Genomic DNA, 24,463 nt, shown 5'->3' on the forward strand with positions numbered 1-24,463 from the left:
CAGGCCCCCCCACATATATATAAAGTTGTGATGGATATATAAAAAGCAGATGGTAACTCTGAGGTTCATCAAGGTTTTTTTATTCACTATCATCAGAAAGATCCCACAAGATCAATAAAGTTGATAACAGGTGCTCTCACAATACAGGACATGGTCAAGGGTCAGAGGTCAGCAGTCACACCCTTCCACACACACAACTAAAGACATTCAGCGTCATCGATTGTTCAGTCATTTTATCACTTATGGAAATCAAGAGGCTTTCTCTGTTTTCATGAATTTAATCCCCAATAGAAATAGAGTAGAAAACAGTTGCAGTATCAAAGGTGAAGAATTCCTGATTCAGTGTGTGTGATGGTCATATTGCGGTCACATTCCTCCAGGATGAGCGGCCGTCTGTTTCAATCCGTCCAATGAAACGACAGCTGACGGACTTCAGTACTTGAGTTCAACTGTGAGTGTGTGTCCCTGCTGTACTGGACCCTGCAGGTGAGTTGGTTTGGTCCTGAATGCCCTGGGTAAAGTGTGACTGTGCCAGCAGAGACAGACAGACAGGTAGAGAGAAAAGAGAGGCAGCTAAAGAAAGAGAGACAGGTAATGAAAGAGACAGGCATCAAGAAAGAGAGAGACAGGTATAGAAAGGCAAAGAGAGAGACAGGCAGAGAAAGGCAAAGAGAGAGACAGGCAGAGATGAATACAGTGAGGCAGAGAGAGAGAAACAGACAGACAGGTCTAGGAGGAGCGCTGCGTGTAGAACAGGATGTAGGCCTGAGTGCTGCACACCTCCTCCACACTGCACACGTTCATCTCCGAGTCATTACAGTGAACCCAGAAACCTGCAACACCAGCACAGTAACCATGAAAGTCAAGCACAACAACATTCATAGGTATATTACACTGACGCATACTAATAGAAAGGCAAGAAGTGTTTTAATGCAAACATGCACTAAATGCCCCCCAATTATTTGAGTTGTATCATTAGTTTGCATCCCCCCCAAGTCCCACCGTGAGTACTAGCGGGAGCAGTTTACCAATGTAACTAAATCAGGAGATAGGTCATATGCGATTCACTTCTACAAATTAGACTGGATTGCTTTTACCAACTGCGAATAGTACTAGTGCCAAATTAACTAAACAATTTTCACTAGTGCACATCCACTTCTTAAAACAGGTTTCAGACCGATCAAACGAACCTGGGAACTTGGGTCTGCACCAAAAGCTCTAGTGTGAAAACAACCTTATAAACAGTGATTAGAGAACAGTTACGTACCTCCTTCAGTGTTATAACAGTAGGCTGTGTAGTGCCCTGAGCCAAAGCCTTTCCCATGATGCATCACCACAGCAGACAGGTCGTAGGTGTAGGCCTCTCTCTGCGGCGACAGGGCAGCGTCTGAGCAACAGTATGGTTCTATATTCAGGACCTGATCAAAAGCCACGTGGACGCCGATCTTCTCCCGGTGATTCCGACCAGACCACCTGGAAATGTGTGAATTGAATCGTTAGAAGAGAACACAGCTATATGATGGGGTTCTGTAGTGTAAGATGATATAATATATAAAGGTGAAACACAGGAAGGATTCTGACTGACCGGAAGCGTTTGAGGTGTAGCCGCAGCACTTGAGGTAAACGGCAGATGAGTAACTGCTTACAGGCCTCGGAGAGGGACAGGGGCTTATGGGACGATTTACGCCGCTTTCCTGCAAACAAACAGCAAATTTAGAGTAGAAAAGCCCCAATAATCAGACTTTTAGATCTGTAAGGAAGGCCTAGAGTTCCAGGTACTGACTGTTGCAGAAGTTGCAGGCGTAGATGCAGCCCTCCAAAGCTTCCGTCTCTGTGAACTTGGCAAGCATTTCTGACAGAGAGCAGCTCCGCTGACACGCTGCAGCGCTGGGCTTTTCCATGCGGTGGTATCGCTCTGGGAACTCCAGAGACAAATCCCAGAAAGGCTCAACCGTGTTCGATTTACGCTTGCAGGACAAACACGTTACCTGGAAGGACAGCACGATACATCAGAAATTCAGCTCAGTATTATCCACAAATTTATGAATTGAACAGTACAAGTTGTACATTACCTGGCTGAGCAGCTGTCCGTGGAAGATTGTGTTGAGCACTTTGAGAACCTGTTTGGACAGTTTCCGTTGTGTGAGGGGGATCAGGAAATGTTTCCGTGGTCCATCAGATTCCAGTTCCTGTTGAACTTTATCTAGAAGCTCACATAGGAACTCCTGTGCATCCTGCTGGTCGTATCCACGAAACGCCGGGATCAGGTTCCATACGGAGTGCAGCATGGCGAAAGGAGAAACCAGCGACCACCGACCCGACCACATGATCCTGAAGAGCGTGTGAAGCTCGTGACACAGCGACATCTGATGCCGAGACGAAGATCTTGGCTCTTTCGGTTGCACCAGTTCGGCTGCGTTCAGACTAGGTGGGACATTCTGTTTGCTGCCCAGCGAGGCTGTTCCACTCACCCTCCCCATGCGGCCCAGAGCAGTGAGGGCACTGGCCCCACCCACCACACCCGGCGAGTGGTTGGACTTAGCAAGCAGCTCCTCTGTCTCACACAGGTCAAGAGTGAGGAAACACTCCCTGAACTTCTGCAGGTGACTCAACACCTGGAGAATGGAGTTCATGTAACATGTGTTGCCAAGGTTACGCAGTCCCGTGACTCCTGGTGCAAGTTTCCTGCGACGCAATGACTGTGACGTGTGATATCGGTGCAATCTACCTGCAGCACGGAGTGTCTTGCGTGTAAGAGGTTTGTTGGACAGAGGAAGGAGGGGTCGTTTGGGAACAGCCGGAAATCGTTCCGGAGGATCGCGGAATTTCCGCGGGATGAGGGCGAGCATGGGACGAGGAGCCTGAGTGAGTAGCCGTGCGCTCTTCCTTGGCGGAACGTTAGCTAGTTCTCCCATCAGTCTCCTCTTGACCTCGCTGCGTTGTCGTCGCTTCTCCTCTCGCTCCTGCTCCTGTTTCTCCTCACGCCTCCTCTGTTCCTCCTGCTGCTGGCTTCTCCAGTGGTGCATTGTACCTCGGAGAATAGTTCTGCGCCGGTGCCACAATGCTGTCTGCATAGCCGTCCGCAGCTCTGCACCCTCCCGCGCTTTGAGAGCACCATCAGCCACAGAAGACCGCAGAGAGCGCTGACCGGGACTGCGGACGGTAGACAGAGCTCCTCGCAGGAGCTTCAGGTCACCCTCGACATTATCGTTCAACACGTAATCTCCACACGCAAAACAAAAGACGTCCAGCTCGCGTACCTCCATGGCCAATGGGTGCTGTGAATGCTGGTAGTGACTAAGGGAGTGTTCCTCCATGTAGCGGCCGCACGCCACGTGAGAGCACTTCAGACAGGCCCATACTGACTCCGTGGTGTCGCAGTCCACACAGCGCCACTTCTGCGGGTTGAGGATGGAGTGGTCGTGTCCCAAACGGAGCCGCACCACATGTTTACAGCGATCCATGTCTCCCAACACGCATGAGCACTCAGAGTCAGGATCCACACGCCATGACCGCGCTCATCCTAAGGATGACAGAGACAGATAAGTTGCAAACAACTTTTATCAGCAGTGTTGTGGCTAAGGCATTAAAAGTCACACAATAATTATTTTTGGAAGTTACTAGTAAAGTGACGTGTTACTTGAATTTACAACATAATACTAAAGTTTGTTAGTTTGTTTATTTACTGACAAACGCTATTAAAAACCTCTCCGTTTAGCACAGAAGTAGCTTTATGTAGGGGTACACTGCCCTACAAAGCCAAAATGTAGTAACGATCTGTCCGTTATGGTCTTTATCTGTCTGTCTAAGTATGTGTATTTACATTTATTCATTTAGCAGATGCTTTTTTCCAATGCGACTTACAAATGAGGAATACAGCAAAAGCAATTCATCATAAGGAGGCAATAATATGAGAAGTGCTGCAATACAAAGTTTCAGATTGCTCAGAGAAGTATAACAGTGGAAGTGAAAGTCTGAGGAAGTGATTATGTGCCTCTGTTAGTTGGCATCACGAGACGTCTTTCACCCTCGATCGCAAGCTCCGTCAGTAAGCAGCTTTTTCCACAACAACATAATTTCCCTGCGAAGCTTGTGTAAATAACAAACTTGGGATCAGAGGAAGACTTCAATATTTTATTCTCTGTTGCTTCGCTATATTTTCAGATAATCCGGAGTTATTGCCGTGTTTGTTTTCTTAACTTTCTATCGCGACCTGCAGCAGAATTGCGCTGCAATAGTGGGGTTTCCCTCTTATGTAAAACTCTGGGATTCCCCCAGTGTACAAGCGCATATACGCGAATGGGAGGGACTGTCAACATTTTACATTGGTGTGTGTAAATGGGTATAGTTTATAGTGTATGTGCTTTTCCCACTGTACTCCCAGAAATGTTGAATTCTTTCCACTTTGTTGACTTGTTGTTGGGCTCTATCCTGTGAGGTCTGTTATCCGGTCTATTCACGCACACACGCACTCCTCAAAAACCTGTTAGAACGCCGATTACGCATTTACATGATCATATTAAGCTGCGTTCTCTGGGAGAAACCTAGGTGTGTTAAAGCGCTTTCTCTCAATCCCTTAAACGGCGTAAGGAAATCGGCATTCTCGTTTGCATGACATTTCAGAAGGCCACTTTCTGGAAAAAAACTTAAGTGCATGTAAACGTGGTCGATGCCTTGAACTTGACGTGAGCAACCAATGGCAGCCAGTGCAGTTCGATGAAGAGAGGCGTGACGTGCTCTCTTGGGCTCGTTGAAAACCAAACATGCCCCAGCGTTCTGGATTAAGTATACATGACCCAATGCATAACTGAGTATTTGAAGGAAGGATGTGCACAGCGGTGAGGCCAACTGTGGTCCGATTAACGCATTAACATTCTGGATGAACTCGAGCTTCAATCACGTTATGGTCTGTTGGTCCGACTTCGCAAAAATCAGACTGGTACAGTCTGACTAAATGTCGTTTACATGACATAGTTTTTAGTGTTTTGCCTTTGCAGGGCAGTATAGTTGTTGCATGCAAACTGTTTAAGGGGGGAAAACAGACTTACTGTGAGAAATGTTTGAGGTCCAGCATCAGAGCAGCCGTTTCCTGCAGCTGCTGAATTTAAAGGGCTTCATCACGCAGAAGTAACGCTATGGATGGGAAAATACATGTTATTTACACCTGCCTGCAATATCGGACCCAAAACTCGTATGATTAAGTGTTATTGATTCGTAATACATCAGTTTCAAAACCTTGAATCAATACCATCACACGGGTCAGTCTTGATTTTTATTGGTTCTGAGTATGCATATCAGTGTGTGAGTCTATATGACTGTGTGTATGTGCATGTTGTGTATATGAGAGTGTATGTACAGTTGTGCTCAAAAGTTTGCATACCCTGGCAGAAACTGTGAAATTTTGGCATTGATTTTGAAAATATGACTGATCATGCAAAAAGAAGACGGTGTGGTTGTTTCAAGGAGCACAATACTTGTTGACCCCTCTCCAAACATAGCACTTATGGTTGTGACCATAAAGCTCTATTTTGGTCTCGTTACTCCAAATTACAGCGTGCCAGAAGCTGTGAGGCGTGTCAAGGTGTTGTCGGGCATATTGTAACCGGGCTTTTTTGTGGCATTGGCGCAGTAAAGGCTTCTTTCTGGCAACTCAACCATGCAGCTCATTTTTGTGCAAGTATCGTCGTATTGTGCTCCTTAAAACAACCACACCGTCTTTTTCCAGAGCAGCCTGTATTTCTCCTGAGGTTACCTGTGGGTTTTTCTTTGTATCCTGAACAATTCTTCTGGCAGTTGTGGCTGAAATCTTTCTTGGTCTACCTGACCTTGGCTTGGTATCAAGAGATCCCTGAATTTTCCACTTCTTAATAAGTGATTGAACAGTACTGACTGGCATTTTCAAGGCTTTGGATATCTTTTTATATCCTTTTCCATCTTTATGAAGTTCCATTACCTTGTTACGCAGGTCTTTTGACAGTTCTTTTCTGCTCCCCATGGCTCAGTATCTAGCCTGCTCAGTGCATCCACGTGAGAGCTAACAAACTTATTGACTATTTATACACAGACACTAATTGCAATTTAAAAAGCCACAGGTGTGGGAAATGAACCTTTAATTGCCATTTAAACCTGTGTGTGTCACCTTGTGTGTCTGTAACAAGGCCAAACATTCAAGGGTGTGTAAACTTTTGATCAGGGCCATTTGGGTGATTTCTGTTATCATTATGATTTAAAAAGGAGCCAAACAACTATGTGATAATAAATGTCTTCATGTGATCACTATCCTTAAATAAAAGACAGTTTTTTTGCATGATCAGTCATATTTTCAAAATCAATGCCAAAATTTCACCATTTCTGCCAGGGTATGCAAACTTTTGAGCACAACTGTATGTATGTATGCATGTATGTTTGTGTGTGTGAATGAGCCTATATGACTGTGTGTATGTACATGTTGTGTATATGAGAGTGTATGTGTGTGTGTCTATATGACTTTGTGTATGTGCATGTTGTGTATATGAAAGTGAGTGTATGTATGTATGTATGTATGTGTGTGTGTGAGTCTATATGACTTTGTGTATGTGTGTATATATGACTGTGTATGTGCATGTTGTGTATGTGTGTGTGTCTATATGACTGTGTATGTGCATGTTGTGTATGTGAGAGAGTGTGTGTGAGTGAGTGTGTGCGTGTGTATGTGTTAAACCGCGAGCGCTACTCACAGAACAAAAGGCGCTCCGCCGGGAGACACGCGGAACCCGCGGCAGTGGCGTACACGGAAGGTTCCGGTACCGGCGGACGGTGTGAGTTTACATCGGCGCGAGTGATCCGTTACTTTAATCCCGTTAAACAAAAACCAGCGCGAGCGGCAGACACGAAATAAACTCTCATAGAGACCGGCCGTTCCGCTTTAAAACAGACCCTAAGAGCGAGTCCAACATAAACTCCACCACACAGCCGGTAAAATCCGTTATACGCAGAAAATTACGGTAAATATTTGCGGTGGGTTTTTTCTTCTTCTATTTTTTTCAAACTCGCTTTCGGCTGTTATTTACCGCCATCATACGCACGCGCAAGCTGTCACCATTTTCGGCTCAACCGAACTGGTCCGCCGCTGACGTCGCTGAGCCTGATTGGCTGGAGAGCGGTCGATCGCCTGAAGACCTTGTTTTGATTGGTCGAGAGGTCGATCGTAGCGCAGTTCAGCTTATCTCCCATTGGTTGAATCGACATCGGTCAGGTTTTAAAGCTCCAGGGGCGGGGTCAGATTAACCTTCATGACATTTCATTCAAAGGAGAATTTTATTTGCACTTTATACTCAGTGTATTTGAAAAAGCAAAAAAAATTAAAAAAAAATTAAAAAAAATTGTCCTGGTTCAATGCAAGTTATGCACAATCAACGTTACGTTGATAACCACTGATAATATTTTCGACAAGTCCCTTGTTTATATATACATATATATGTATAAGGAAAAATCATGAGACACTTTCAATGGAAGTGAATGGGGCCAGTACATAAACATTAATATACACATAGTATATCCACAAAACGTAAACATTATACATGTTAATGAAGATATAATATTGGATATAACTTTACACAGAGAACTTTAGCAAGCGATTTTATCACACTAAAACCATGTTAACCCATCTGTTTCTACTACACACTTAAAAGTATACATCATGTATACTTTAGATGGTAAAGTACATACTTTTGAGTGTGTAGTAAGATAGTATGCCAGTATTTGGACAGAGTATCGCATCATGATTGTTTTGATACCACAGACTCCTTTGTTGCGTAAAGTTTGCATGTTAGCATCACCATCAATCTAAGTTTATTGCCTTAAAATTAATTATTACTGAACTCTTCGGTTCGTACTTTTAAAATTATGACAGATGCAAACTTCAAAAATCCACAGAAAATAGTATACTATCTAGGCACCTTCGGAATACTATTTTCAATGTACTGATGTACTACTTAGACTTGGGATGCACTTATTTGATATGTACATATACGATTCGGCCACATTAAGCCTCATTTGAATATGCATGAGCATGATCATGGTCTCCAGCCAATCATTTGTTTGTCATCTGTTCCTCATTTGTTACATGCAAATGTGACATACTTCTACATAGGCACTGATTTACTGACTGTGAACAAATCCTCTATTATTATTATTATTGAAGTAATTCAATTGAACCAAAGTAAACAGTTGATTTTTTTTTTTTTTTTTTTTTTACAAATACAAAAGGTACAAACATTCAGAACCTAAAAAAAAAAAAAAGAGAAAATATGCTTTTACAATTGACCAAAAAACAATGAGAAATGTTCTTGTCACATAGCTTCTTTCCTTACAGGACTGTCCGTTGGGTTCAGGTGAAATGTCACAAAGGTTTCACCGTACGCTGCTAGCGGTCAGCACTTGCTGTTTGCGGACTTTGCTGAAGAGCTCCAGGTACTGACTCATGGTGTCTATGCAGTCCACCGGAGCGTCCAGTTTATTCATAAACACAGCAGGCAACTCAGGGGCGTTCAAGCCCAGAAAACTCTGCATGAACTCCTTCATGAGGTTCCAACAATCACCAGGGATTACACAAGCACAGTACTCCACCTACAAGGAGACGGAAATGGACACAATCAGACTAGCCAAGTACAAAAGGTCAAGTGTGTAATTCATGTTAACATTGATATAAAAATACACATTTATGTACAGAATGTATAAATCAACCTCCACTGAAATTCCTCGGGCGCTGGAGCTCATAGCGATGGTGCCAACCTTCACCAGGAAGTCGCAGTAACGATAGCGGGTGCCGCGGCTCTCCACTTTATGGCCTTTGGCATTCTGGAAGTGACTCTTGAGTTTCACCATCAAAACGTCAAAGTTTGCATCTGCGGTCAGACACGGTCCCCCCTCAAACAGAGCCATGCAGCTCAGCGGCGTCTCTGAATTATGCATCACATACAGCAGCTTCGAAGGCTGACCTGAGAAAGTTTACCATGGTAATGTACGTCAATTGGTGTGTAACGAAAATGTTTTATTTTACTTAGAATAATACTGGTTACCGGTGGCGTTTCCTGTAGCGTGATACGTCTCGCAGTCCACGTAGAAGTTTCCCTGTTTAACGGCTCCCAGCTGCTCCAGTTTTTTATGCAGCATGTCGACAGTTTGCTGCACGCTCTTCCCCTCCACCACAGGCACCTGACACACACTGACGAAGATATTTATTCATCAGTGGAACATTTACTAAGAATACACACAGTATGTGAATTTATCTTTCTAGCAAAAAGTTGCATTGGTGTCGCTAAACGGAATTGCAATAACAACTGTATTCAAACAGGTTTCCCGAATACTCCATCCCCGTCTTCTACTGGACAGAAAAACGGGTAGCCCCTCCTCATTGGTTGAACCAATGCTCATGTGCCGCATGGCCAGGTCTAAGGGGGCATTGCACTGTCATGACTGGAAATAGCCTCCAGAGAGCGTTCCAAAGATGTCCGACAGTGGACTGACTATAAAAACACTGTAATATTTGGTTTAAAGGCGTTGTAAGTGATTTTAGCCATTCTGGAATTTCCACAAACTGAGCTGTTGGATTGGCCACGCCCCTCTTTCCAAAACCCCGCCCTCCAAAGATACCAAATGAGCTTTATGGAGACCGACATGGACAAAAACAACAGCAGCAAAATAGCGCCCTCAACTGACAACTGTTATGAACAACATAGCATAAAAATGGCATTAAGCCTCAATAATTCGCTGCAACTACAACACTATTAGAACTTGCAAAATGACTGACAGAGCACATTTTTGTTTGCTGTTTACAGAGTCTCAAACTGTCACAGAGACCGGTGAGATATCTCACGACACTTATTTCAGTAATATCTTTCAAAGATTATGAAAGGTTTTTGCACAACATACAATGAAAAAAAAAATTGGTTACAGCACCTTTAAATAAGTTCATTTGTTGTTGTTAACGATCAGAAGAAAATGCTGAATCTTTCAATAAAATAAAACAAATTCATTATGTAAAAATAATATATTTTAATAATGTTAAGTTAAATATAACATATTTAACTTAACATTTGACCGGTGTTTCTTTTTATTGCATTAAATCCAGGGCAAAAACTATTATAATAATTTAAAAATCAGCACACATGAACACAAATCATATCATAACTACAAACATATATTATAAAATAAAAAATGAAACCGCGTTTTCCTCACCACGTTACACCCATTTCGATGCTGCACGCTTCCGGGGACCCGTATTTACTTCCGGATCATTACTGCTCTCGTTAATAAAATAGAATCAGTAAAATTGAGAAATATAACTTAACGAGACACAGAAAATCATAATTATCTATATAATGTAATAATATACGCGCAAACAGAATGATACAGTAATTCAGAGCAGTCGTGTAGGCGGAGTCGAGAGCGGAAGTAAACAATATGACGCAACGCTGGTCTGAGGTCAGCGGTTATCAGTGCAGTATAAAAACCGAGACCAGCGCTCATCTGTTTCATCTGATCTCAGATCAGCCTTCTGGACATGCATATAAACACTCACGCGGACTAGTCCGCGAACGAATGGTTCATTTAAACAGATTCTTTTCTATAACGGTTCGTTTATTGAATCATTTTGTAAGCAATAGTTGTTTACAAGAAAAATGTGTGACGGCAACACGATATTTTCAACATTACATTTACATTTATTCATTTGGCAGACGCTTTTATCCAAAGCGGCTTACAAAAGAGGAAAACTTTTTTATTATTATTATTTTTTTTTTATTGCAGAATTTATAAACAAACATGCAACATATAATACACAACTTCAGTATAAAGATATATAGAAAACAGTCAGAGGAAACAGCTCTTAATAACATGGATAAAAATAAATAAATAAAAAATAAAATAAATAAATAACCCAGTGATGAGACATTGTCATACCAGGGGAGAATTTAGTCTAAGTTCAGTTATTTACTATAGTCGGGAAGTGTTTTAGGACGTCGTACAATTTTTGTTCTTTTTGAAAACATAAGCGAATCATCTTAAGGAGACAGTGGTATGAAAAGTGCTGTATTACAAAGTTTCACATTAATTAATTGACATGATTAATTCACAACCTAGTGTATATATATATATTGTTTATAATTTTGTTTACAGTGTTAAAAAAATAGCAATTAAGGAACCACAACATAAGTAAAATGCCGCGCTGAGAATAATTTTGTGTGATTGTTCAAAGAAATCACCTTTGAACCAAATCATTGAGTTGAATCGTCCGAATGAATCGATTCGCTGAAATGATTCGGACTCCACAGCGCCATTTGCTTCAGACCCACGTGTGTTGTTCGCTCAGCTGCGTGTCATGAGTTCATAACAATATATTAATAATATAATCATCATGCCGAAGGTGAAGAAGAGTAAGTCCGGACCGGAGCGCAGCGGTGCTGGTACTGGTGTGTCTTTGGCGGATCAGATCCTGCAGGGAGACTCGGTTCGGATCAGCGGCCGTGTGAAGAACCGGAGCCGAACCCATGATGAAGAGCAGGACTATGTGGACGAGAAGCTGTCCAGAAAGATCCTCCAACAGGCCCGAATCCAACAGGACGAACTGCAGACTGAGTTGGGACTCACACCAGAGACCAAGAGACAACCAGCTACTCAATTAGGTGAGAGATAACCCCAAAATACAAGAACCATTACAGGACCAAAAATACCATGTATCAACCTTTACCATGGTACCATGCGCCTTGTGAACATCACCAGTGACACACTGTTATTGTTAAACATGTGAAATGATGTGTTTCAGGTCCGAGCACACAGGATGGAGACTCTGATGAAGAGTGGCCAGTGTTGGGTGAATCTGCAGAAGAGTCCAGCTCTGAGGTTCATGTGGACCCTGAAGATGAGAGAGCCATCCAGATGTTTATGAACAAGAACCCACCTGTCAGGTGAGATCGCCCTGCCACTCAAACTCCAGTGTGGGATTTGATTGGCGCTCTGAGGTGTTTGTGTTGGTGATGTGTCGTTTGTGTGGTTGTAGGCGTACGCTTGCGGACATCATCATGGAGAAGATCACAGAGAAACAGACTGAGGTGGGCACTGTGATGTCAGAGGTGTCGGGTCGACCCGTCCCGCAGCTGGACCCCAGAGTCACAGAGGTGTACAGAGGAGTCAACAAGGTGCTCTCAATATCTTCAGGATTATTTGCATGATTGACAATCATTCACTCTTTGATAAATGTTCAGACAAGTGGTGCTTAACCGGGTTTACTGCAGGACCCCACCTGTCCATGTTGACATTGTCTAAATTTTGTTCCATCACAAAAAGCGTTGTGGACCCTTTTCACACATCGTCATCATAGTTGGGTACACGCAATTATGGGCGCTGCCGAGGTGGGTGTGTTTTCACAGTCCTTAAAAGTTTTGCCTGCCTTTACATTTGGAGACGTTGACCACATCGTCCATCAACGGTTAAATCTAAACTCTTGTTGTTTTTCGAGGGTTATCTGCACAAATACAAAGGTAACTCGATAAGAGTAAATTATTATTGAGAGGTTGTGCATTAAATCAGCAGGCACATATTTATGTATTAAAGCATCTACAAATCTGTCACCATAAAATGCAAAAAAGAGGGCACCGTAAACAAATCTGTGAGTTATACTTGGTGAAACTAATACCTGATGGGGGGCGATGCAGGATGTGAAGGAGTGGAGAGACCCATGTCCTGCTCTATCCCGCTGAGTTCCCTCACAATATGTGTCGCGTTCCCTCTCATTGTCGCGTTCCCTCGCATTGTGTTGCGTTCCCTCCCAATATGTGTTGCGTTCCCTCTCATTGTTGCGTTCCCTCTCATTGTTGCGTTCCCTCTCATTGTTGCATTCCCTCGTATTGTGTTGAGTTCCCTCACAATAAGTGTTCCCTCACATTAAGTGTTGCGTTCCCTCACATTAAGTGTTGCGTTCCCTCGCATTGTTGCGTTCCCTCCCAGTAAGTGTTGCATTCCCTCGCATTGTGTTGAGTTCCCTCACAATAAGTATTCCCTCACATTAAGTGTTGCGTTCCCTCACATTAAGTGTTGCGTTCCCTCGCAGTAAGTGTTGCGTTCCCTCGCAGTAAGTGTTGCGTTCCCTCTCATTGTTGCGTTCCCTCTCATTGTTGCGTTCCCTCTCATTGTTGCGTTCCCTCGCAATAAGTGTTGCGTTCCCTCGCAATAAGTGTTCCCTCCCAGTAAGTGTTAGCGTTCCCTCCCAGTAAGTGTTAGCGTTCCCTCCCAGTAAGTGTTAGCGTTCCCTCCCAGTAAGTGTTAGCGTTCCCTCGCATTAAGCGTTGCGTTCCCTCTCAATAAGTATTAGCGTTCCCTCGCATTAAGTGTTGCGTTCCCTCGCATTAAGCGTTGCGTTCCCTCGCAATAAGTGTTAGCGTTCCCTCCCAGTAAGTGTTAGCGTTCCCTCCCAGTAAGTGTTAGCGTTCCCTCCCAATAAGTGTTGCGTTCCCTCGCAATAAGTGTTCCCTCCCAGTAAGTGTTAGCGTTCCCTCCCAGTAAGTGTTAGCGTTCCCTCCCAGTAAGTGTTAGCGTTCCCTCCCAATAAGTGTTAGCATTCCCTCGCATTAAGCGTTGCGTTCCCTCGCATTAATCGTTGCGTTCCCTCTCAATAAGTATTAGCGTTCCCTCGCATTAAGCGTTGCGTTCCCTCGCATTAAGTGTTGCGTTCCCTCTCAATAAGTATTAGCGTTCCCTCGCATTAAGCGTTGCGTTCCCTCGCATTAAGTGTTAGCGTTCCCTCTCAATAAGTATTAGCGTTCCCTCGCATTAAGTGGTGCATTCACTCAAAGAAATGCAAAACTATTGCAAGAGAATGCAAACTATTTCAGAAAATAAATTTCCTCCCTGTCCTTTAAGGGGCTCCGTACAAGTGACATGAATTTGTGCCTAAATTTTGAGTTTGATTGGACACACAACCTATGATATCAACAACAAAGAATACTTTGTTGATAAATCTATTTGATTTGGTAACCTTACTATACATGATTATATTGTTAGTTGCGTTATATTAAATGCATTTGGCATCGTTTTTCCTAAATAATAAATAATAAATGTATTAAGACAGACACACAAATGGAAAATCTGCCTTAGCAATCTCTATGAAAATGGTTTTAAAAAATCTTATCCATTGATCACAATCAGCTGGAAAAGTCATGGAAAACCATTCGTCAAAAGATGTGAGAATCTGTTCAAGAGCTCTCAAATAAGCTCATTGTGATGCATGTCAATGGTGTTAGTCAGATAAATGAGTTACAGTGATCAATATCCTCTCCCTCTGCAGGTTTTATCTAAGTATCGCAGTGGAAAACTTCCGAAAGCATTTAAGATCATTCCAGCACTGTCAAACTGGGAACAGATCCTGTATCTCACCGAACCCGAGACATGGACTGCTGCTGCGATGTATCAGGCCACGAGGTCCGAGACAAAAGATAAAACACTGTAATTACAAATATTAATAAGCTACTGTATTTTGATTGAGTTATATTGTGTTTGTGTAGGATTTTCTCATCTAATCTAAAGGAGCGCATGGCTCAACGCTTCTATAATCTGGTGCTGTTACCCAGAATTCGAGACGACATCGCCGAGTACAAACGGCTGAACTTTCACCTGTACAGTGCACTGAAGAAAGCTCTGTTTAAACCTGGAGCGTGGTTTAAAGGTGAACAGCTCCATTTCCAACTAACCATTTAAAGCATATATTCTCCAGTAGGGATGGGTCAAAATATCAAAAAGCTGAAAAAAAAATTAGATTACTGTTCTTAAAGTTGCACAGCTGTATTGTCTGTTTGTGTGCAGTTCTGGGAAGTTACTGTAACTGAACACTAGAGGCCGCTGATTAGCTTTAGTGTTCCATTAGACATTCGAGAAATCAATTCTTAAGTGTTTAATTCTGGGTTAATGGTGTTTGTCTCACTAAACAAAGTGAAATAAAAACTGTCTTTATTCATCATTAAAAAATGTAGGGGCAAAACCGCAGCTACATCAAACATAAAGTGCACACATCATGTAGAGTGTAAGTTGTTTTTGACTGATATTTGTGTGTTTGTAGGAATTATGCTGCCGTTGTGTGAATCGGGCACCTGCACACTGAGAGAAGCCATCATCATCGGCAGCATACTGACTAAATGCTCCATACCTGTGCTGCACTCCAGGTGAACACACACACACACACTACACAACACAACACACACTCACTACACAACACAAACACGACACACACAGACTACACAACACAAACACACTACACAAAACATTTTTTTTTTTTTTTTTTTTTGGGGGGATTTTTCCCATTTTTCTCCCAATTTGGAATGCCCAATTCCCAATGCGCTCTAAGTCCTCGTGGTCGCATAGTGATTTGCCTCAGTCCGGGTGGCGGAGGACGAATCCCAGTTGCCTCCGAGTCTGAGACAGTCAACCCGTGCATCTTATCACGTGGCTTGTTGAGCACGTTGCCATGGAGACATAGTGCGCGTGGAGGCTTCACGCCATCCACCGCGGCAACCACGCTCAATTCACCACACGCCCCACCGAGAACAAACCACATTATAGCGACCACGAGGAGGTTACCCCATGTGACTCTAACCTCCCTAGCAACCGGGCCAATTTGGTTGCTTACGAGACCTGGCTGGAGTCACTCAGCACGCCCTGGATTCGAGCTCGCGACTCCAGGGGTGGTAGCCAGCGTATTTTACCACTGAGCTACCCAGGCCCCCCACAGTACACAACACAAACACAACACACACACTACACAACACAAACTCAAACACAGCATACACACACTACACAACTCAAACACAACACACACACACTACACATCACAAACACAACACACACAAACTCAAACACAACACACACACACACACACACACACACACTACATAACACAAACACAACACACACTCACTACACAACACAAACACAACACACACAGACTACACAACACAAACACAACACACACACACACTACTACAACATAAACTCAAACACAACATACACTACACAACACACACAGTACACAACGCAAACACAACACACACACTACACAACATAAACTCAAACACAACACACACACACTACACAGCACACACAGACTACACAACTCACACATGCACTCACACACTACACACACTCGCACACACTACACACACACAAACTCAAACACAGCACACATGCACACACTCACATGCACACACACACTACACACACGCACTCACACTACATAACACACACACACGACACAACTCGCATATAGATACACACACACACACTACGCAACTCACACACACAGACTCACACATGCACTCACACACAACACACAGGCACGTCAGGGTTGGGCAAAACTCAGAACCGGCTCTCTTTCAATTCATTAGTGTGAATTTTAATTTAACTGGCCTCATCTGACATTATGTTGAACATAAAGTTCTAAATTACAGGAATTTATTTAATGAATTACAAAGAAATTCAACACAGTCACGCAACCAACAAGTTAGTCACAATACGTCGATGCAACTTAATAATACAACTTCATAAATACAACTTACAACTTTATAAAAACAAATATTGATGAAAAAGTTTTTTATCTATTGATTAAATAATATATTGAGTAATTTAGAGTTGTTCTGTGGTCCATATAAATGAAAGCCTTAATTATCTATTAAATATATATTACAATTTATTAAATATAATTATGTATAAAATATAATAAATTGTATTTGATATATTTATATATATATATTTTCTTATTATATTTAATACATGTATTTAATAAGTTAGATTATTTTAAAATGTTCTTAAATTTTGTTTTATATAATGTATTTATTTTTTTTCAGATATCAGAATTTATGCTTTAAAAAATTTTTTTTTATAAATATATATGCGAATTCAGAGAATAACTTTTAATATTCCAGGGGCCCTGGCCCACCCTTGCCCACCCGCGGCTATGCCCCCGATGTTTATTGTTATAATACACACAAAATTAAACTCCAACTCAAATTCAAGAACTTAATCATAAATTAAAAGGTATTTGCAATTTAATTTGGATTCACAAACCAACAGAAACTGCTGCATTATTCCCTTTGAATGTCCTTTTTACAGATACTGACCTAATTTAAGAAAATGTCCTTGTAGTTTATAATCTTATAAACGAGTGAAATATTGTAGTAAGTAACATTTACTTCCTCTCCACAGTGCTGCTATGCTCAAACTGGCGGAGATGGAATATAATGGAGCCAACAGTATTTTCCTGCGTTTGTTACTGGATAAGAAATACGCCCTGCCCTTCCGTGTGCTGGACGCGCTGGTCGCCCACTTCCTGTTGTTCCGCACCGATAAACGGACTCTGCCGGTGCTGTGGCATCAGAGCTTACTGACGCTCGTGCAGCGTTATAAAGCCGATCTGTCCTCCGAACAGAAGGAGGCGCTGTTGGAACTGCTGAAGATCCAAACGCACCCGCAGATGTCCGCGGAAATCAGACGAGAACTGCAGAACACTGAGACGCGAGACCTGGAAGACGCTACGCCCGCCATGACCGTCGACTGACAGACTGTAGCCACAATTAAAATAAACACAATTATTTGCTTTATGTGGTCACTGATTACGTGATCGAATCTGGTTATGTGCTGTATGTGTTGCAGGAAGTGACGCAACATTCATATTTTTGGACAAAGACCATCTTTTATTGTAATAAAATTATATTGTATGTAATCCAGTCCTGTTTGTTTATTATTTAAGTAATCATACAAATATTAAAGGTGATATGTGTAATTTTTTTCTTTCTCGTAACTCCAGAATTATATGCCGAGTCAACTGTAAGCCATTTGTTGACCGATTCCCTTGAAAAGTGTTAACGCTTATATTTTTGGAATTATAATCTAATGTGGAAATTACACAATCACTTTTTATGTCAGTAAGAAACAACATTAGCAACTTTTCACAACACCATCACTGTTGGGTAAGTTACTCTTTTAAAAAAAAAAAAAAAAAAGGTAATTAATTACTAACTAATTACATCTTCTACAGTGTAATTAGATTACTGTACTAATTACTCTGTCTGAAAAGTAACTGCATTACTTATTACTTTCTAAAACCCTGATCAACCTTGACCAGATGAAAAATACAAGGACAGACATGAAACTTTTCTTTTAAATAAATAAAATAAATTGTTCATGAACTGGCCAAAGAATTTAAAGGGGCAGCGTTAAATTAAAAACACGCAGTTTAACATTAGACTTTAAATTTAGATTTGAAATTCTAGAGTCCATACAGTATTTAACGCAATTACATCAGAAGTAACTAATTAAATCACTGAAAAATTAAGAGTAATCCCTTACTTTATTTTTTCGCGAATTACACCCAGCGCCATAATGTGACATTTGTACATTTACATGTATTAATTTAGCAGGTTTATATTGGAAATGGACGTTAAACAAGAAAAATAAAGTAGACTACATTTAATCCATAAAAAAATAAATAAATAAATAGAGGGTTTGATGACGCCAGCCGATAAGAAACGTCGTTTGAGGGGTGGAGCTAGTCATTACATTTTAATTAAAGGTTTTTTTTTTTTTTTACTTTATAATAAGTGCGCTGATGAACTGTTCACAGGAAGACTACGAAGGTGAATTAATACAGTAAATATGGTAAATTATTTTAAATTGATATTACAGAGTAACGGCTGAATTTGACGTCACGATCTGTGATGACGTCTCATCTGAACTTGACTGGACTCGCGAGCGCGCTGCCGCTTTCACACCAACTCTCATTGAATCAAATTAAAACAATGTGTCTTATATGTAAACTCGGAATGTATTTATGATGTATATAGTTTATAGACGTGTTGAGGGTTGTGTAAACTCATCTGAGTCATTCGGCCCGCGCCTCTGACAAGCTCCTGACTGGTTGTAGTGTTTAGCGAATAATCGAAACTCCGTGAGAATCTGAACAGTAATGGAGTTATTCTGTCATGAAAGTATTGAACCGGACTTGAGTTCTCAGATGAACCCCAAACCGGTTCGGGCGTTCAGTGACGCGGTTCTGACCCGAGATGTGCGGGTCCGACAGAACCTGCTGAGCTCTGAGAGACCGAGCATCAGCACCGAACCCAAATCCGGGGTCGAACAGACCGACGTCCAGCCGTATATGCGCCGAATACTCGCGGGGTGGATGCTGCAGGTCAAAACAAATCTAACTGAATCGATTCATACTGATCTGATCTAATGAATCAAGTCATATTGGTCTGATCTGATGATTCAAATTATTCTGATCTGATCTGATGATTCAAATGATTCTGTTCACATGTGATCTCTTTAAAAATGTTCTGATTTAAGGTGTGCGAGGACCAGAAGTGTGAAGAGGAAGTGTTTCCGCTGGCGATGCATTACCTGGACAGGTACATGTCGCAGTATCCTGTGCACAAAAACCACCTGCAGCTGCTGGGATCGGTCTGCATGTTCCTGGCGTCTAAACTACGGGAATCAGTTCCACTGAGTGCCGCCAAACTCTGCATCTACACGGACCACGCCGTCACCCTTCCAGAAATCCTGGTAACGCCAGTGTAGTAGTTTTAAGTGAGATCATAGAGCTTGTGTAAGGTTATAATAAAGGAGATATTTTTGTGCGTGAAGCAGTGGGAGGTGCTGGTGGTGTCACGGCTGAATTGGGACCTGGCCTCAGTGTTGCCTTCTGACTTCCTGGAGCTGCTACTGCAGGGTCTACCAATCACATCACAGAACCCCGCGGTCATACGGCAACACGTGCACTCCTATATCGCCCTGACCGCCACAGGTACAACATGCACACACTGTATAATACTATCATGACTGTTTAGCGCAGTCAACGCAACAGTCCGCAAGTACTGTGTTGACGGCAGCACGCGGTATAGCACAGTCAGTGGCAGGCGCAGACGACGCACATAGACGTGGACTGTCCAAGTCTGTAGAAGAACTGCAAGCGAACAGTCACGTGTATTGTGCGTGAGATGTAGCAGCACGCGGTTTAGCATAGTCAATGGCAGACGACGTGAAAAGACGCTAACTGTCCACATGTCTAGAAAAACGATGCTGCATGCGGACAGTTCGTGAGTACTGTGGTGATGGCAAAAGTTTCGTCAGGTGTACTGTAAGGTGTACGGCATGCGGTTTAGGACAGTCAATCGCAGTCGCAGACGACACGCAAAGACGCAGACTGTCTGTGCGTACTGTGTTAATGACGAAATTTGCATCACGTATACAGTGTGCGAGACGTAGCGGCATGCACATTAGCACAGTCAATGGCAGGAGTTGACCATGTGCAAAGATGCAGACTGTCCGCGTGTCTAGAAAAAACAATGCTGCCTGCGGACAGTAGGTACGTACTGTGTTCACGACAAAATTTGCGTCATGTGTACTGCGCTTGAGACATAGCGGCACACGGTTTAGCACAGTCAGTGGCAGGCGAGACGACACACAAAGATGCGGAATGTTCGCGTGTCTAGAAGAACTATGCTGCACATGGACAATCCACACCTGCTGTGTCCACGACGTAATTTGCGCTGTGTTTACTGTGCGTGAGACGTACCGGCACGTGGTTTAGCACAGTCAATGGCAAGTGTTGATTACGCGGACTGTCTGCGTGTCTAGAAAAACTATGCTGCACGCAGACAGTTCATGCGTACTGTGTTGAGGACAAAATTTGCTTCACATTTATTGTGCACGAGATATAGCGGCACGTGGTTTAGCAAAGTCAATCGCAGGTACAGATGATGTGCAAAGATGCAGACTGTCTGTGCGGACTATGCTAATGACGAAATTTGCGTCACGTATACAGTGTGCGAGATGTAGCGGCACGCAATTTAGCACAGTCAATGGCAGGCATTGACAGTGTGCAAAAATGCGGACTGTCCGCATGTCTTGAAAAACAATGCTGCCTGCGGACAGTAGGTACGTACTGTGTTCACGACAAAATTTGCGTCATGTGTACTGCGCTTGAGACGTAGCGGCATGCGGTTTAGCACAGTCAGTGGCAAGCGAGACGGCACACAAAGATGCGGAATGTTCGCGTGTCTAGAAAAACCGTTGCATGCAGACACTTCATGCGTACTGTGTTGACGGCGAAATTTGCTTCTCATTTATTGTGCGCGATATATAGCAGCACGCAGTTTAGCATAGTCAGTGACAGGCACAGATGACGTGCAAAGACGCAGACTGTCCATGCGTACTGTGCTAATGATGAAATTTGCGTCACGTATACAGTGTGCGAGACGTAGCGGCATGCAATTTAGCACAGTCAATGGCAGGCGTTGACTACGCGGACTGTCCGCGTGTCTAGAAAAACTATGCTGCACGCGGACAGTTCGTGTGTATTGTGTTGACGGCGAAATTTGCTTCTCATTTATTGTGCGCGATATATAGCAGCACGCAGTTTAGCATAGTCAGTGACAGGCACAGATGACGTGCAAAGATGCAGACTGTCCATGCGTACTGTGCTAATGATGAAATTTGCGTCACGTATACAGTGTGCGAGACGTAGCGGCATGCAATTTAGCACAGTCAATGGCAGGCATTGACTACGCGGACTGTCCGCGTGTCTAGAAAACTATGCTGCATACGGACAGTTCGTGCGTACTGTGTTGACGGCAAAATTTGCATCAGGTTTACTGTACGCGAGATATAGCGGCACGTGGTTTAGCACAGTCGATGGCAAACGCAGACGATGCACAAAGACGCGTACTGCCCGCGTGTCTAGAAAATGATGCTGCATGCAGAAAAAAATCAACAATGTAAAATTATTTCAATGGCTGACATGGATAATGTTTTGCTAAAATTGCAAAAATAAATTGTGATAGTTTTGGAAGTGTAATTGGTCAAAATGATATGCAAATCATCGATGCCATCACAAAAGTGTGTTTACAACTTTTATTTATAATGGTCATGGAGTTTAATGATAGCTATACAATAAATGTTTAGCCCAAAAATCTGATCTGGTTATTTCAGAGTTACGGTTCTCAGTCTTCACTCCGTCTACGGTAGCGTGTTCATGTGTGACAGCAGCTGTGATCAGACTGAAAGTGCTGACAGAGACGTTAAACACTGATGATCTCCTGCAGCTCACGAGGAACATCTTAGATGTGGACACGGTGAGAACTCGTCTGAAACTACATTGTTTTCTCATTGAATAGCTGTTTTACTGTTTCACAAAGTGATCATTTTTCATACGTTTCAATTCAGTAGCAAAAACAGCCTGTTTAATTGAGGGTCAGAGAGAAATATATTTCCGTAGTTTAAAAGAGTTTGTCTCTGTGTGTGATTCAGGCGTCTCTACGTGAGTGTTACTCTGCTCTGGAGGAGACGATCGACCTCACGCTGACCTCAGCACCTGCGACTGACTCACCTGAGCTCACCAGCACACCTGTCAACGTACAGGATGTCAAACTGTGACAGGTGGATGTATCAAATCCACACTAGACCATCATTATCAAATGCAATCAAATCCACTCACAACTCTGTGAAGTTAAATCAATTCTAGCACTTTCTTGTCTATCGTTGTCGGTTCCGCTGTACTAAAATGTATCAGTGTTTGTAAAGTTGACAGTGTTCACATTTAACGTTCGTTTCTTCAATGTTTGTAGAGTCATTTTTGATTTAGCAGATGCTTTGCATTGAAGCAGATATTTGCATTGCCATCAAACCTTTGTCCTGTTAAACACATGCAGGTTTGAACCAAAACGCTGATGTAAACGTTGCCGTTTTCATCGTGTTAGCACTCATTTTTATACATACTAACTGAACACTACTGCTTTAGTGATTAAACTAATACATTCTTCTTTGATATTAATGTTATTGATAGAGTTAACCAATGTGATAATAAAAAGTAAACATGAGTATGGTGATTTGTGTGCTGTGTACTACATACACAGGTATGGTGAACCACCATGATGTATATTTACAATTATACTTTACAATTCAAATAATAAAATATATCTGCAAGAAGCAGTTAACGGGGTTCAAGCGGCATAAGACCTTTAAGTGCATGTGCTACAAGATTTTAAGAATTATTCTGATAGACTATAAGCACCTAAAATAGAGATAAAGCAAGATCAGTTTGAGCAATCTCAGGTAAATAACCATAGAGATATAGCGCCACCTATTGTCCGATCTCCACCAAATTTAGCATGCTTCTTCAAAATGATATCTCGCATTCACATACTAAATTAGATGAAAATAGGACTTTTTTTAGGGAGTTGTTGGCTTTTGCATGATCTAGGCCACACCTATGTTTAAATTACCCTGTTATAGCCATGCTAAATAAAAAGTTAAACTTTTGTTTGATAATTATTGATCTAGGCTGTCCAAAGATTCTTCCTGTACACGTTTTGTAGCTGTCGTGTAAAAAACTTTGGATTTGATTACAGGGGGCCTGGGTAGCTCAGTGGTAAACACGCTGACTATCACGCCTGGAGTTCGCTAGTTCAAATCCTAGGGTGTGCTGAGTGACTCCAGTCAGGTCTCCTAAGTAACCAAATTGGCCCGGTTGCTAGGGAGGGTAGAGTCACATGAGGTAACCTCCTCATGGTCGCAATAATGTGGTTCGTTCTCGGTGGGGCGCGTGGAGAGTTGAGCGTGGTTGCCGCGGTAGATGGCGTGAAGCCTCCACACGCGCTATGTCTCTGTGGCATGCAAGCCACATGTTAACATGCGTGGGTTGACAGTCTCAGACGTGGAGGCAACTTGGATTCGTCCTCCACCACCCAGACTGAGGCAAATCACTACGCGACCACGAGGACTTAAAAGCACACTGGGAATTGGGCATTCCAAATTGGGAGAAAAAATAAAAAATAAATAAAAAATGAACTATTTGATTGATGCCAATGAGATCTATCATATGATATGTCTAACATGCGTCTGTGTGCATCTCATAATATTCAGCGATTTACACGCATGTAAAATGCAAGAGCACCTCCCGGTGGCCTTTTTTATTTATTTATTTTGCACAGACCTCTAGTGCCAAGAGTCAAATATGACCACCATGTTTTGTTCAGATCGGCCTTTGTTTACCTGAAAGTTGATTGGTCGATGGCGGCCATGTTTTTCGAGATATACAACTGCCCTCGTAGACCTTGATGGAAACTTGGACAAAGACTGCATGCAAAATTACAGGTCGATCGGACCAATGACTCCTTAGTTTAAACAGCGCCACCAAATGGCCAAAGTGTGCAATATTTTTCATGTGTCCTCACATTGACCCCATACGTAAGTTTCCCGAGTTTTGTGAAAATATCTCATACCGTTCAAGAGTTAAAGGCATTTGCGTAAAAGTGGCCATGCACTTCATACGTTTTGACATACTGTTGCAACGATCAATGGAAAGTTTGAATTATTAAAAACTTTTTTAATAATTATTGATAATGGGACTCCATTGTATATTTCTGCATCGGTTTGGTTACGATCA

General features: G+C 42.5%; 4 protein-coding genes across 5 annotated transcripts; 2 read left to right on the forward strand and 2 right to left on the reverse strand.

The window, feature by feature from the left end:
- Nucleotides 1-64: 64 nt before the first annotated feature.
- Nucleotides 65-7,149, reverse strand: LOC127438381 (ubiquitin carboxyl-terminal hydrolase 49-like). The gene is made up of 7 exons (XM_051693925.1): nucleotides 6,717-7,149; nucleotides 5,049-5,133; nucleotides 2,073-3,523; nucleotides 1,784-1,988; nucleotides 1,586-1,694; nucleotides 1,268-1,473; nucleotides 65-833 (listed from the first exon to the last, which is right to left on the reverse strand). The coding sequence occupies exons 3-7, from the start codon at nucleotides 3,462-3,464 to the stop codon at nucleotides 730-732; spliced, it is 2,016 nt and encodes a 671-aa protein (XP_051549885.1). The 5' UTR covers nucleotides 3,465-3,523; nucleotides 5,049-5,133; nucleotides 6,717-7,149; the 3' UTR covers nucleotides 65-729.
- Nucleotides 7,150-7,285: 136 nt separating this feature from the next.
- Nucleotides 7,286-10,387, reverse strand: med20 (mediator complex subunit 20). 2 transcript variants are annotated; one of them, XM_051693956.1, is made up of 4 exons: nucleotides 10,219-10,387; nucleotides 9,060-9,205; nucleotides 8,725-8,978; nucleotides 7,286-8,607 (listed from the first exon to the last, which is right to left on the reverse strand). In XM_051693956.1, the coding sequence occupies exons 1-4, from the start codon at nucleotides 10,230-10,232 to the stop codon at nucleotides 8,392-8,394; spliced, it is 630 nt and encodes a 209-aa protein (XP_051549916.1). In that variant the 5' UTR covers nucleotides 10,233-10,387; the 3' UTR covers nucleotides 7,286-8,391. The 2 variants fall into 2 exon arrangements, with proteins under 2 accessions (XP_051549916.1, XP_051549917.1); XM_051693957.1 differs by lacking the exon at nucleotides 10,219-10,387 and adding an exon at nucleotides 9,940-10,199.
- Nucleotides 10,388-11,292: 905 nt separating this feature from the next.
- On the forward strand, nucleotides 11,293-17,743 carry LOC127438391 (bystin-like). The gene is made up of 7 exons (XM_051693946.1): nucleotides 11,293-11,663; nucleotides 11,804-11,945; nucleotides 12,038-12,176; nucleotides 14,321-14,454; nucleotides 14,538-14,698; nucleotides 15,089-15,191; nucleotides 17,227-17,743. The coding sequence occupies exons 1-7, from the start codon at nucleotides 11,396-11,398 to the stop codon at nucleotides 17,576-17,578; spliced, it is 1,299 nt and encodes a 432-aa protein (XP_051549906.1). The 5' UTR covers nucleotides 11,293-11,395; the 3' UTR covers nucleotides 17,579-17,743.
- A 119-nt stretch (nucleotides 17,744-17,862) lies between these two features.
- On the forward strand, nucleotides 17,863-22,885 carry ccnd3 (cyclin D3). The gene is made up of 5 exons (XM_051693953.1): nucleotides 17,863-19,210; nucleotides 19,366-19,581; nucleotides 19,663-19,822; nucleotides 22,009-22,151; nucleotides 22,327-22,885. Exons 1-5 carry the CDS (start codon nucleotides 18,986-18,988, stop codon nucleotides 22,450-22,452), a joined length of 870 nt encoding a protein of 289 aa, XP_051549913.1. The 5' UTR covers nucleotides 17,863-18,985; the 3' UTR covers nucleotides 22,453-22,885.
- Nucleotides 22,886-24,463: the final 1,578 nt, after the last annotated feature.

Source organism: Myxocyprinus asiaticus, chromosome 49 (assembly GCF_019703515.2).
Source record: "Myxocyprinus asiaticus isolate MX2 ecotype Aquarium Trade chromosome 49, UBuf_Myxa_2, whole genome shotgun sequence".
NCBI classification, from domain to species: domain Eukaryota; kingdom Metazoa; phylum Chordata; class Actinopteri; order Cypriniformes; family Catostomidae; genus Myxocyprinus; species Myxocyprinus asiaticus.